The 15826-nt window shown below is 37.0% G+C and overlaps 1 protein-coding gene across 8 annotated transcripts in view; it reads right to left on the bottom strand.

Moving 5' to 3' along the window:
- Positions 1-15826, bottom strand: part of ITGB8 (integrin subunit beta 8) — a 75236-nt gene that overhangs the window by 2297 nt on the left and 57113 nt on the right. For 4 of the 8 annotated variants that reach the window (XR_012157535.1, XM_073333767.2, XM_073333765.2 and 1 more), the window contains 5 exons: positions 14383-14788; positions 10589-10814; positions 8053-8156; positions 6410-6573; positions 2937-3005 (listed from right to left, as the gene is read on the bottom strand). Coding sequence is in view for 7 of the 8 variants with exons in the window: in XM_073333767.2 (XP_073189868.1) it covers positions 2937-3005; positions 6410-6573; positions 8053-8156; positions 10589-10814; positions 14383-14788 (969 nt within the window). In the remaining variant the exon portion in view is untranslated. Of the gene's footprint in view, positions 1-2936; positions 3006-5722; positions 6319-6409; positions 6574-8052; positions 8157-10588; positions 10815-14382; positions 14789-15826 lie in introns of those variants that run through there. The other 4 variants (XM_073333768.1, XM_073333766.2, XM_073333770.1 and 1 more) reach the window with 4 other exon arrangements.

Here is a 15826-nt window from a genome sequence, read left to right on the forward strand (position 1 = left end):
TCAGACAGAGTTCTGGACCATCATGTGCTTTCATATGTTTACCTAAACCTATAATCATGCTTCTTGAGATTTTGGTCCAGCACTCTTTATACAGTCCTATTCCATCATAGATCAATTCTAAGCAAACTCCTCTTTCCTTAACATAGTCCTACAAACGAACTACCTTTATATTCCTAGACGAAGCATTATAGTGAGGATAACAAATATTTTTTTACAGTATCAGTGATAAAATACGAGTGTATTACAAAACATGACACTCCACAGGGATGAAATACTGCTTTTTTATTTTATTTTTTTTAGAGAGCAAGTACAATAACGTTGCATTAACTTAATGCTATGTCATAGCTGTTAAAGCTCTGATAGAAAAATAAACATCTCACAGTACACTACAGTATCAATTCATTAATAAATATAATCAAAATAGAAGTTAGTAGTCAACTGAAATGAATAACCAGCTACAAAAGTATATTATTTTAAACAAAACAGAACGTTTTCGAGACAAATTTAAGTAGTGATTCATTTTAAAAATGTCCTTTCAAGCTGGAAATGAACAATAAGAGTTACACATCTATTAAAAACCTGCTTCCCTTCCTAAAATTTTCTATGTATCAAACTTTTTAAATCTAAAGAATTATTATATATTCACATACTTTATTTTTACAAAAGGCAGCACATTAAACATGAAGATAACCCCCATATTATATTATTAGTAATTGTATCACTACTTTGCTAAATGAGACACTTTAAAGTAGTTTTACTTTTTTAAAACAGTAGTAGTAAGCGTGAAATAGATCTCAGCACAGTGAATGTGTCTAAAACTAATGTGCTTGCAAACAGGAAAAAAAGGTAGGTAGCTGGGGTGAAGCCGTGGCCCCAATGAAAACTCCCATTGACTTGAAAGGGGACAGGATTTCAACTCACGTCAACACGTGCCAGACATTTTACTCATTTTTTCCTAACTACGTACCTTGTTTCAAAAGCGTGCAACAGGAAAAAACAAAAAAAACCCAAAAAAAACAAAAACAAAGAGGAAATGCTAGCTGAAGAGGAATTTCTAAAGCAAAAGAATTTCCTGGACATTTATTTTCAGAAAGAATCATCTTGAACAACATTAAAAACATACTGGGCTCTAATTCTAAACTGGCTCACGCTCCATGCAACTGCACTGATTTGTCCCATTATATACAAGCTATTCCTGCTGGGCAATTTTAACCTATTGCTGACATCAATGTACAGTACACTCAAATTTCCCTTGACTTCTATCAGAGTTCTGGGTATAGAGCAATAGGTAAAAACAATAACATTCTTCCTAACTACTGCTTCATTATTGTTTACCATGTAAGTCTTATTTTTTATATTCCAAATGCATGGCATAAACGCTATGGAGACATTTCATTTCTAATTTGATTGGACAGTTTGCGTTTCATTCAGCACTGAATGATATAGTTCAGTGAATCAATAAAATTTCTTGCTCCACACCTTGGCATTTCCAACTAAAAATAAAAGCAGATGTTTTCTTTCAGAAGTGCATTTTTCTAACTGTGAATTGTACTGCTTCCTTAGGGCCTGCTCCAAAGCCCACTGAAGTCAATGAAAACATTTCCACTGACTTCAACGGGCTTCAGTTGAGGCTCATAGAGTCCAGTCCTACAACCCTACCTCAAGTAGTCCCTCTTAGTCAGTTGTCAACATTGCTCTTTGTGTTTACATTAGGGAACAGGGTTAGGTACAGAGGGTGCGAACAGCCTCCTCATCTATGCAGGGGCTGGACACAAATGGCCCTTACACTCTACTATGCACAAGGAATACCTTGTGAGTGCCTCTGCCAGTCGAGACTCTTCCAAGTATATGGGAAGGGGCATGGTTTCCTGCACTGGCTAGTAGAACAGGTTGGGCACAGAGGATGGATACTGTACTCTCCTTAAGGACTGCACACAAACCTCACTCCCCAAAGCTCTTGGATGCATTTTGCCTGCTTTAGACACTGTGCCTTGTCAAGCTCCTGCTAAGGCAGTACGTTTTTGCACATCCCTCAACTCCGAGCTGTGCCTTAAAAGGCATCATAAAACCCAACGAGGCTAACAGGAAGAGTAGGTGTTGCCTGAAAGTAAGTTTCACAGGTTCACTGCCGTAGTTAGCAACATAGTCACAATCACACACATATGGGAAAAAACTAATTCCCTAGTGTGACTTGAGACAACAACGGTATCATAATATTTTACCAGCTACAGAAAATTATTTCTTCTCATACAATACAAAACCATACTTTACATAGGAGATTTTCGAGCCATCACACTGAAAAAAATTAATACAATTCAAATAACTGATAACACATTAAGAATGGCTAGACAAATGCAGTTTCTTTTTAAGGTCCCCTTTAAATACTGCTTGTGAATATATAGGAGTATTTCAATCTGGCACAATGAAAATTCCACATACATCATGTGCACATTTTCAAAATGAACAACCCATTTCCCCATACTCATTTGTGACACTATAATAAATGTATTCATAGATCTTGGAAGTAATTCATAGAATTACAGTGACTCAGTGTCAGTGTTTTTTTAAAATCAGAAGTAATGAGCACATTTTTTACTGCATAAGCATCTGTCCTTTCTAAAATATACGCGAACAGGTAGTTAGAGATGAATAGGCTTCAGCCCTCTCTATGCTCAAGTGTCTAGTTTAGAACTGGACTAATTAAACCATTCATACAGATGTTTAAACAAACACCAACAATTTTTCTGCAGATGCTCATGTAAAGATTGTGCTTATGGGGCATAAAATAAAACAAATAAAACAAAAAACTCCCCAAATGACCAGTTAACAATACAAATCTAGTACCTGTGTGTATTTCTTTAATGAAATGTTCCGTATTTTGGAGATGGCCTACTGTCAAAATATTTGAAATTTGTTTAATTTTTCAGTGGGCTTACCTTTCTCTCATAAGCCTGTAGTGACTTTTGTTGAGGCCAAATTTTATATTTTTTGTTTGGAGAGAACACCTTAGAGACACAATATAAAGAGAAGAAATCATGATATGAACTATGGAGAACTATCTTGTTTACAATAACTCACACAGTAACTACTACACAAAGCACAACCACAGTACCGTAAGTGCTGATCAAATTTCTTGTGAATTATGGGGTAAGTGCTTTCTCATTTAAGGTTATGTGCAAATGGGAGCACAGATCCGCACCTTTGTGAGGCTTTTGTTGGGTCATTCCTCCTCTGCACCATCCCTTCTGAAAAGCAGGGCCAGTGGCCGAGGGGAACAGCTGGCAGGCAAAGCCACAGTTTCTCATGCATGGCAGCCATCCTTGAGAATCAGGCACCGTCTTGAGGATCTTGTTCTGCCTGACCTCCCAACAGGCCTTCTAAAGATTAGCTTTTGGCCTTCTGCATTGCTAGCAGCTAATTCTTTGTCAGTAGTCCACTCGTAACCTCCTCCATGGGACATTAACACAGTGGGAGGGGGAGTTACAACTGTTCAAGACAGCAGCAGCTTACAATGAAATTTATGTTGCAAAGTTCCACTGACCCGAGTGGAATATAATGCATTGAGCAGCTGGTCTGATGGCAACATGCTGGCGATGCCCCCATTTGAGTAGAGCCGCAGTTCCAACAAAGTGCAACAGGAAGAGAGAAACAGTTATAGGATGTATTTTGGAGGTAGGGAGGAGATGTTACCATAAAGACCCCTTTCTCTCCTGTATGTGAAGTCCCCAACTCCACTTGTGTTCCATAATTTGACACTTGTGAACAATGAAGAGAAGTTATTTTAAACAATTATAAGTTATTTTTACCAAATATATCACTTAACTATATGTTGTCTTAAGGGCTATTATACTTCATTCCAAGAAAATTAGGTTAAAAATCATATTCCATTATTTAAAGAATAGGTTCACATCTTTTGTGAAGCACATGAAATCTTTCAATTAAATAAACAGTTACTGATATCCAGACTGTACCCTGTTTCCTCCTCTCTTTAACAAGTTGTGACCGGAGCAATATTAAGTATGCTCATTTCTCATGGGCCTTTATTCTGTTCCCTGTAAAGTCAATGGTAATCATCCCATTAACTTTCACAGGAGGAGGACTGAGTCCCACACTGTGCAGTATAAAGAAAAATAATTCAAGTTAAATACAGTATAAAGTTTAAATGACTCAATGCCATATACTTTTCAATAATCTATAATTAACAAATAAAAATGAAGGTTATCATGAACACAAATAAAATCAGTGTAATGTATTCCACTTTCTAGTGAGACATTTTTAAGCTGTCTGAACTGAAGTTCAGATACGACTGTGATGTGTGACATAAAAATACTTAACAGAGGAGTTTAAAAGGTGCCTTATTAGGGGGAAGTATGTAGTGACTACCACTGATAGCTAGAGCTGTTAGAACAATGACAATGGACATTTTGAGCCATTGTCTTTGTAGGATTTTTTTTTTCAAACTTCTGTTTGATCAGTGTATTAGGGAATGCTCTCTGTGAAACACAATCCATAAAGCTGATTATCTATTCCAAATCCTGCATTCCTTTCACATGCACATCTCTCACAGATTTCAATGGAATTTACTTGTACAGAAGGAATGCAGAATTGGGAGAATTCATATTTCTCGTTTCTTATAAGTACCTCAACAATGTCTATTATGCTTTTTTTTTTTAAATAAAGACTTCCCCCCTTTGTTTCAGTGAAAAAAATATTCTCTGCAATAGGCACAGATTAGTATTGAATATCAGTATTTAGCACTGATAACATACATCATCTCAGAGAATTTTTTGCCAACTAAATTTTAGTGCATATTTCAAAGAGGGTTACCAGGACTTCCTAACTTTACGACAATGTAAAACAAGCCAGTCTGACTACTGGCTGTGCACTTTATATGGCATATAGCAACAAGACGACAGCCTCCATTGTTGCAGAGTTTGTTTTATGGAGAAGCGGAGTGTCTTTGCACAATTTATTCTGTGTTACAAATTCTGCCCTCAGAAGCATCCATATTGGTCCCATTGAATCTAGGAAGGATCTTGCAGACTTCTGAACGCAGAATTTGAATCTACATTAGTCAATTCAACTAGTTCTCACAGGAAAATTCCTCTCCTTTTTTCTGTATTCTTTTTCTTCTTTTGAAGTTGACACCTTCACATCCTACTGGATACATATCCCAGTGAACAGCAACAACAATTTAGGTGGTTAAATAAAGGATTCATGCAAACTGATTCACTCAGCTAAAAAGTAGCAGATGTGGAAAAATCAGACATATCAGATATTTAACAAGAAGAGAGCCCTTATTTGGCAAAACACTGAAATGTAGCTAGCAGACCAAATACAGCCCTGGTGTAACTTAACTGTCTTCAATGCAGCTCCTCTTGCCAACCCCAGAGCTGAATTTAGCCAGAGTATTCCAGTCAGCTAAAACAAAAAACAAAACCACACAACAACAACTCTCCCCCTCCCCTTTTTATACTGACTCAATTTTCACATATCTTAATACATATATATATATAAAAGCCTCTATTTTGGAACAAAGGGAATACTAAAATGTATACACTTTATCACATATGAAGAATAAACCCTGTTTAAGTGACATTATAATCTGTAGATTTTTCAAAATACCAGTAGTAACTAAGCACTCATTAATCCAGTTATTTTTGATAAGTAACTATAAGAAGATAAACTGATGTCAAAGCAGACAAAATCAGTGGAACTTCGAAAGGAAAACCAAAAAAGTTTTAAGAAGTATCATTTTTACACGTACAAGTACTCCAATAGCTCCATCTGTTGCCATAATGTACAGGAATGTTAATATTTTAATCACAGTTTTGCCCATTCCCACAGCGCACATCAATACTAGCTACATGTAAAGTGAGATCAGTGCTTTGTCACCCCTGTTCATATCTACATTCTATGCATAACTAAATAAATTATTTTACATTAAAGTGCTACACCAACACTAATGGTCTTGAACAGTAGTAATGCACATTTCTCTTTCATAAAATACAGCAGCCATAACTTCAAACATAGTCACATTACGTGACTATGCTTACATGTTGGTTTGTTACAGTATTCAAAAAATGCATGCCACAAAAACAAACAGTATCAGTCAAGACTCTTACACAATAAAAAATAAGATAGCTTTTTTAAAATTAGAAAATGATGGAAATAGAGATTTGCAGAAAACAGTCTTCAGAACTCGCACTTGTATGTTTCATTTAATCGTAACTTGCTGATGTCGATATTTATTTCTTCTGGTTTGTCACGTCTGTATGTTACTGTTCTCGTACAAACAGTAGGCAAAAACATCTTATCCTTGAAGGAGAAGATACAGTTTATCAACAAATAGCTAACACTTATATGCAAGCAAAAAATGTACTGAATATGATTTTCTCTAATCAATTACCTTCTTTGTTGCAGATGCTCTGTAATCTGACGAAGATTTAACTTTATTGCTATTCCACTGTAGAATTATCTGCCTGATGATAAGTACATTAAGCAACCCAATCAGAAATGTAACTATAAAGATTATGAAAAAGATTCTAAAGTAGCTTGAGTCAGAGAAACATTCTGCAATAAAAGGAAAACAAGAGTGTAAAACCTAAAATATTGATAAGGGCCATCCATTAAACAAGTTTGAATTTAACACTGCACATTAATTTAGCATAGCTTCACTAAACCAAATTCCTAAAATAACCCCAAATGATTTTACATGTGAGAGTATTTAATGAAGAAGGAATAATTATTCAGATTGCCATATGCAAACTATTTTTAAAACAGCTTTAGCAGGAAAAAAATTGCAATTAGGAAGATCCAGCTATATAGTCACAATTTTTTTTATTCTTTAATGTTACAGTAGCACCTAAAGGTCCCAACTGAAATCAGGACTCCATTGTGTTAGGTACCAGAAAACAGAGTAACAGATAGTCTCTGCCCCAGACAAGACAGACAAAGGGTGGAAGGTAAAACTCAGGCTGGTCACTTTCCCTCCTGCTCAGTAGTAAAGTTGGGAATAGAACCCAGATCTCCTGACTCCTAGTCCTATGCACTGCACCAAGCTGCTTCTCTCAATAGTCTTGGCCTCTAATGGTTTTAAAAATTGACAGATCCTTCTCATAAGTCCCAAATAGAATCACTGTCACTTTTATATGCCTCTTTAAAACAAAATGTCTACGTAAAGCTATTAACTGACAAAAAGTGATTACATATATGTAATTTTCTTTGCAGTTTGGGCCCTGTCACGTGAATGGGCTTTGGCTGTGTTTATTAATAGAGAAAGACTTTTACACGCCCTCATTACTTTACAGCTGTGTACACTTAAAGACGCATTAAAATGTTTCTTTGAGCTATGCGTTCTATTTCATTTGTTCAGCTCTGGTAATGTGAAATAATGTAAACATATGAGTAGTAGTAAAACAGATGGATACCATAATCGATTTCTGTAAATCTTTCTTTAAACATTACTGAGGCAGGATTCACTATTGGATGCAACTTCTCAAGGATCTGGGAAATCTGATTTAGCAATGCTTGCCAATCACATTTCCTGTTTTTATTTATCTTTCATTTTCCCTGAAGCAAAACATAAACTTTCTTCAAACAATCACAATCTACTTCTGAAGGAGAATATAAATGCTAACTAGAGCAAGGAATGTTATTACAGAAATATCTGTGCATCAGTGCCAAGTGTTAAATACATCATTCATACGAATATTTAAGCAGGACGATATCAGATTTAATTTTGTTACAAAATAACACGTCAAGATGTACCGCATTTTGCAGGGCTGAGGAAGGCATAGGGGAAGGGAAGAGTGGGGACTTTTTTACAATTAAGTATTAACTGTTAACTAAGGGGAAAAATTTATCCCAATGCAGAGGGCCTATACCAAATCCTATACATAACTTACACTCAATTTTAAAGATTTAAATGGTTCTTAAGTGATGCCTAGTGTGCTGTGTGAGTTCTCTACAGTGGGGGTGAATTTCACTATGAATTTTGATGGTTTTCACACTTTTATTAAAGTGATTAGGCAAAGCTAGGTTTTTACATACCTGATGCTGGATCAATATAATGCACCATATAAGCACATGAGGTTTTGCACTGGTCATGTGTAGTTTGTGATGTATTGTTAGAATAATGGCACTGAACACAATTCCTGAAAATGAACATATAAATATAGCACTTCACCACCACTATAACTTAACTGCATTTTCCTTAAACGATTAAATCAACAGAATAATTAGTGTGTTCAAATAATGTTCTCTTGCTGCTAGAAAAATACAGAAGCATTTATTTATTAATTTTGAGACATGCTGTCTCTCTCTTGCAATATTTTAACCCATTGTTATTTGCAGTGTTGTTGTAGCCGAGTTGATCCCAGGGTATTAGAGAGACAAGGTGGGGGAGGTGATATCTTTTATTGGGCCAAATTCTGTTGGTGAAAAAGACAAGCTTTCAAGCTACATAGAGCTAATAGAGTGACCAGAAGAAGAGCTTTGTGTAGCTTGAAAGCTTGTCTATTTCACCAACAGGTCCAATAAAAGATATTACCGCACTCACCTTGTCTGTCTACTTTAGCCCAACAACATTTTTCAAAACTATTTGGTGATAAGTAGTGAAGTAAAATAGTCAGATGCTGGCTCAAAGCCACCCGCCCCTGGCCCTGGACTACACCTTTCATGCTGTACATCTAAGGGGGTGCAGCACAGAATCTACCTTGTGGTTTCTTTAGCTATCAGATCCACAAACTCAACATGAGCTACTAAAATAAAGGTGGGTTCTTTCCCTTCATGCATCATCAATAGTAGTAACGATCCTGCAGTCCACTTATTCCCCCTTACACCACATTTTCACTGTGTTCAATGGGAGGCACAGGAATAATTAAAGGGAAACATTTAGCCTTGCAAATGGAATTCTTTTGATGATACATTAGGAAGAATAGATATGAGCACTTTCTCTGCGCAGGGCTGGGTCTGCATTGCCTACAGAAATAAAGTAGCAAACACCTTACTGTTGTCACTAAATGTCAACAGATCAGACTCTGAATACAAACAGGGAGTAGCTAATGCCATTTTTACTACTACTTTGAGAGTAGAACTGAACTTTAAATGACTAAAGAAGACAAACATCAGTAATGTTACTACAAAAATGCAATTGACTTTTTAATTAAGTTGAGATAGATTGTTCAAAGGCATGGACACTAACTCCCTTTGACTTTCAGATATAACCCAGATATTCTATTTTCACATCATTCTGCCAAGTCTTAGCATTCACCTTTTCAGACATGGTCTGGGGTTTACCTCCAACAGCATGTACACTAAACAGCTCAGAATTCAATTGATAAATATCAATTCTTTCTATTTTTACTGTTTTCTTTTTTAGATGAAGAGTTAAATTGCCCACAATGGGGACTGCAGAAAGATGCAACATTCCAGCAGGAGCTTTTGGAAGCAGCGTGCCTGAGAGATTGGCAAAAGCCTTCAGCAGCATGTCGTTTTTGCTACAATCTTTGAAAGAGTGGATAATTTACTCCCCCTTGTTAGCCCAGCTCTACTGGTTAATGGGGACGGAGACACATGGCTAAGGCCTGATCTACATGAGAAAATTAGGCTGGCATAAGCACGTTGCTCAGGGGTGTGAAAACTCCACACTCCTGAGTAGCATAGTTTAGTTGACCTAAGTGCCTGCACAGATAGCACTAGGTTGACAGAAGAATTCTGTCGACCTAGCTACTGCTTCTCAGGGAGGTGGATTACCTACACTGATGGGAGAATCCCTCTCGTCAGTGTAAGTCGTGTCTGCAGCTGTGTTGCTGTAGTGTTCTGACTGGAGCCTTTGTCTCCAGGCTCATTCTTCCTTGTGTTATTTGGGGAGAGAGCACAAGGACAGGGTTGTGACTAATCTCTCTACAAGAGTAAGCATTGCAACAGGATTGATCCCTTTCTACCTCTTTGCACATGGGAGCAGAACTAGTCACCCGAGGTATTCATCTTTAAAACTCAAAGCTGCACTCCCCCCCAGCCAGCCCCTGTAGATGATGTATTTAGAACCAAATTAATGAATATACTACCCTCCTTTATTACTCTGTTCCCAAAACAACAGTGTTCCCTTAACCATTTATGAATAGCCTTGTTTTCATTGGCAGGAATGTTATTTTTTATGTTTTAACCTTTCTGATAAAGGGTTAGCAATCTGTGTAGCAGATACCACTTTCAGACCATCTTTAAATTATTCCCGCTTAGTAATAATGCAGTGGGAAAATATGTTGCCATGATAATCCTGTATTAATGGAGAAATATATAAAACAACCATCTTGACTACAGTTAATGGGATACTGTTTTTTGTTTGTTTTTTTACTTGTAGTAAGTTTCAGTGCATTGCATGTGGATCTGAGCATGTCACCATGAATACCTTAGCTGCAGATGAACTGTACAGTCCAAGCCTCAATTTGAGACTCAAAGCTTCATGTTTAAGTAAGGTTACATTGAGAGTAAAATTCTAATATATACAGCATCTGAATGGGAATGTTCTGGGAGAGGTCAACACAACATTAAAAATGGAAATTAAGTCAAGTTATTAGAAACATACCTGTTTTCGTCACAGGCATTGTTACAAGTAGGGCAATATTCACAAAACCGGCCAAAACTCCTTGGATCAGTACACTCGCATTTTCCACATATGCATGCTCCTCTTCCACTGCAAATCTGGCCTTTGGAATTTATGCAGTGTTCTGCTGTCAATGATGAACATTGACAGCGGTCACCTTCCCAGCCATGAAAGCATTTACATTTACCAACTTCACATTCACCATTACCTGCAACATCAGAGAGTATATAAGTGTTGAGTTAAACCCCATCTGCCTTAGTAAGTGCACGTCTTGGATCAAGCATATTCAAAATCCTTAGCATTCTCTAGATTTCTCAGAATCGGAAACGATTAGAGTTAAATTTAGAAGTGTGAAATCCCTATTCAAGTTAAGCGTAGAAGATTTTAATAAGCAACTGTATATGGCAGTTGTTTCTATTTCAAATATGTCATCTTAGTTTTCCCTTATTAAAAAGACTCATGGGTATGCCAGATATTTAGACAGTTTGTTTAATAACTCACTAAGGAGGACCTTTACAACACTCCATTTGCAAACCATGCAGACAGCTTACTTAGATGGCCGATGTACTGACACGGAGAAACATAATTGTCGCTGTCCACGCAGCTCAGGGTAAGAGGAAGATCTATCCCATTATTTAATAGGTTGTATTGCCATTTGAGGTCAAAATGGCTTTCTGTGTTTTTGTCTCAGATGCCTTTTTCTATGATTTCTCAGAAATGAATGAGTTAGAATGGAAAAAGTAAGTCAACCTAAGCACCTGTTTTGCTCATAACTTACTGAAATTTTCACCTTTCAGGCTGAAATTTCCCCAGCATGATATATACCTAACTTTTGGGGGGAAATCTGAAAAAAAGCAGTTACACTGTTCTCATCATACAATGTTATTCTGAAATTTTCTAAACAGGTCTCACATTAAAGCAGATAGAGTTAAAAAGGGCACATCTAGAAAGGAGATAGTTTTTAAGGATGAAAAACTCATTTTAGTGCTTTAGTGAAATATGGTTTGATTTGGTCAAGCTCTAAAGGTTTGAAAAAAATCATGTACAAATGGTAGTTTGTTTTTGTTTTTAAAGACAGGACTATAACAACCATCTCCTAGTGTTCTGAATGAAAGAGGGCTGTATCTAATTTAGAACCACAGTAACAACACCACCACCACATGTAATGAGCTCTGCTTCATTCAATGGGAATTTAAGCATACATTCTAAAGGAGTCAAGGGCTATATAGAAGCCCTTACCTCCTTTAAAGTTTTCTATGTGAAATGTCGGGAGCCTGAGACAGCTAAAAATGTGTGCAGACAAGTTTTCCATTTTGTAGACACTTATATAGTTTCACTTTTGACATATGGTAGTGTCTATTCCCTCCCCCACCCTATATGTGACTAAAGATACTTTTAAACTTTGCTTTTTCGGGGAGGGGGGGAGGGAAGAAGACCACAGGCATATATTCTATGCTAATATATAAAGCATATGTTAAAAAAACAGTAAAGTTGCAAAGTTCTGCATTCAAAAATCAGGAAAAGTGAACCTTAACTCCCTCCCCTTCTGCATATGCATTACAATACTGTAATTATTTAAATGATCACACAGTATTATTTGCAAAAAGAAAAGGAGGACTTGTGGCACCTTAGAGACTAACAAATTTATTTGAGCATAAGCTTTCGTGAGCTACAGCTCACTTCATCGGATACTTCGTAAGCTCATGAAAACTTATGCTCAAATAAATTTGTTAGTCTCTAAGGTGCCAAAAGTCCTCCTTTTCTTTTTGCAAATACAGACTAACACGGCTGCTACTCTGAAACCTGACAGTATTATTTCTACTTCATCTGAGCAAAGTTATGTTCATAGTCACTGTGATGAACTGGGAACATGTATTTTTATGAATATATTATTAGTCTGTTTTCTTGTTCTGTTTTGTATTGCTGCCTAACTGAATGTACACAGCTATATCAAAGGAGGCTGTGAAGAAGCTGTTACAGAACTGAACAGGAAAGGTAAAACAATGACACAGGTAAGACATGCTCTCAGGTATCTTGGTTTTCTTCCATGGAATTAATATAACGGGTGGGCTCTCCAGCTAGCGGCAGACTTTGCGTGGCTGGCTCCATTCAGGTTAGGATGTTTTACTGTTCCCAAGACTAAGCCTGGGATCAAAAGAGATCCTAAAAGATCAAAAGACCAGGAATGCTTTAAAAAGTGCCCCTGGAAAAGGAGGGTTTTTTGGGGGGAGAGAAAAGGGGTCAGCTGGGAGAGGCAGCCCTAGGTGTGTCTGGAAAAAGCTGACAGGCTGTGAGGTCTCCAGTGAAGAAGGCTGTAAGCAGCATAGGTTGGTTTTCACAACTCAGAGATGGGGAATAAGCCATACCAACCTGAGCACCGGATAGAAATGTTAAGCTTAGGTAAGGGAACTTTTGTGTAGGTCAGTTATTTTAAATGTACTTCTCTAAGCACTGCGTACCTGTTGGGCAAAATAAAACATGCTTCGGTTTCTATATCATTGCAAATGTAGGCTGTCACAGGCGCCCAGAGAAAAAAAATCTTGCAGGTGCCAAGCTCACTGAACTTGCTAAATAACATGGCTGGCAACCAGGGAAGTAACCCAGAAACTCAGCTGGAGAGTGGTTGGATTGCAAGATCTCATCCCAAAGAGAAGTGGATGCCTGACACTTGAAAGGGGTGCACTCTCAAGGGACTGGAAAAGGGTCTCAGCGTGGGCAGCCTACTCAGGTACTGCAACAATTACAGTACCGTTAAACCAGAATAACTCTACTGAAGTCAGAGCATTGTTCTAAAATTGCACTACTGTAACTGTGACCTAAGTTTGACCATCAGTGCACAGGTTGGGCACTATACAGTGAAGTGAAATTAAATACATGGATGCATTTCGTTAAACAGTGAGGACTACAAAACAGATATTTACAGATTAAGTTATGTTAAAATAAAAAATTAAAATAAAAATTTAAATTTTACTTCCATTGAGAAAAAGAAAATAATTTTGGCTGACCGATGCTAATGGTACTGTCTGCCTCTTTGCTTCTGTTGTAATGGTGTTTTGGCATTCATGTCACACTCCTGCATCAGGCAAAATTTTCATTTTCACACTTCTTTGTGAACAGAATTTCACCCCAAGAATGGAATGAAGGCCTAAAGTACCAAATCAAGAGCTTATTTGGTTTCAAACTGCTCACACTGTCCTGTTTTTGGCTTGGTTGTTCTGAGCTACTTTAGTCTGTTAGCATATGAAATTGAAGATCAACCTAAGGTCTGATGGCATTAATTTGGGGTGACCTGTAGTTATACTATGTTATGCATTTGCATCTTCTTCAGAATCCATGTCATAATATAACCAGAGATGAGCCTGAGACACAAAATCAGATCCAGAAAGATATTTCCCAAAGTTTGGTGGTGTTCGCACAAATGCATATTTAAAAGCTGCTTCTCTTCTTTTATAGAAACAACAATACTGGTATCATGGATAAGCTATCTCCGGAAAAAAATGTGCAAGAGTTTAGTCTTGAAATTCTTGAATTTAGAGATTGTCTAAGTCCAGGGTTTTGGTTCAGACAATCTCAAAAGTGTAGGAGATTTTGAGACACCTGTAGTTAACAGAGGACTTCAGTCTCCAGAGCTACAGACACTCTACCAGATTTTAAAAATAAATAAATTAACTTAATGAAATATTTAGTGTTTGACAACCATATTCATTATTGTTAGACTACATACTGTATATAAAACACATGGTTGAGCAAAAACACACTTAAATTCTGTAGCTTACCAGCACACAGGTTTCCATGGTAATATGGGCAAGAAAAGTCATCCATTTCACAGTATTTGCCATACACTTTGCCCAGCTTGGTTTTGTGACAGAGACATCTTCCACCTATGCAGTCTCCTTGACCACTGCAGATGGGCTGGTCTGGGTGCAACTTACACCTCTCAGAAGGAAATGTATCTTCACTGGAACTACAATTAGTGTCTTCACAATGGATGCTTTCACCATCGAGAAAAGTTTCATCGACACATATTCTTTTGTGCCTTGCACTGTCCTCACACTGACAGGCACAGTTTTTATATATATTAATTATGGTGGTTTCATTGAAACCAATAGGTCTGATTATCACATATTTTCTTCCTCCAGTTGTACCACATCCTTTCATTGCAACTGAGACATTAAAAAGCACCTAAGACAAAAATAAATACTGCATTTATAATGTAGTAATTATTTCCTGTAAATTGTTTCAACATTCTATCATAAATTAAACAAGAAATCATACCACTTATAATACCTACCAAGCAATAAGACTGAAGACACAGTAGCAATTAGTGAATGCATCATATTTTAGTAATGACAAAAGTAACAAGCATAGTGATACCCAATAGTACAAGACAAAAACAGCCTACATTTCATGTTGAAAAGACATTGTACATGATCTGCAGAATGCAGATTTAAAGAAAGGAATACAGAATTTGCAAAGATAGCTGTTCTATTTCTAACTTCTGACCATGATGTTAGAAATTTCCTTTTCTTGTTATTATTTACATTATGACAGCCCCTAGAAACCTCGATCATAATCGGGACTCTGCAGTGCCACACGTCCCTGCCACAAAGAGTTTACAATTTATGCCAATACAAATGTATCAACCTTTCAGAGTAGCCTAACATCAGTGAGTTAACATATCAGTAACCTTTGTGTCACTTTAAGATCTAAATAAAAGTATTTGTTCGAACAACATATACATGCATATTGCACTGTTAAGCCTGTAACACCACTTTCACTTTTTGGCACTTCACCAACACTAGCTCAGCAAATAAAACAAAGTTAAAATATTAAATATTTGAAGGTTCACTGTGTAATCTGAATGATACGTTTCCTTTGGAGACCCAATCTGGCTTTTAGGACTTCTGCATGAATACCTTGGATTAGGCCATGAATGTCCTCTTCTACTTGAGGACTACATACACTTAGTTTCCAATATGCAAAATATGATATCACTGTGACCCTTAACACTGTGTGTTGCTGGCATCTTAATGAGTGCATGGGTAGGTTATTCCCTTTATGACTTATAAATGAGCAAGGAAAAAAATAAGGTCTGTAGACTGTACAGAGTGAGATCTTTCTGGCTGCCAACTCATTCCCGCTATCAGCAAACAGAAAGCAGGGACTCATCAAACCTTCTTCCACCAGACAAAAAGCCAGCTGGAGGGGATGATGGAGAAG

The sequence above is a fragment of the Lepidochelys kempii genome, chromosome 2 (assembly GCF_965140285.1).
Source record: "Lepidochelys kempii isolate rLepKem1 chromosome 2, rLepKem1.hap1, whole genome shotgun sequence".
Lineage (NCBI taxonomy): Eukaryota > Metazoa > Chordata > Testudines > Cheloniidae > Lepidochelys > Lepidochelys kempii.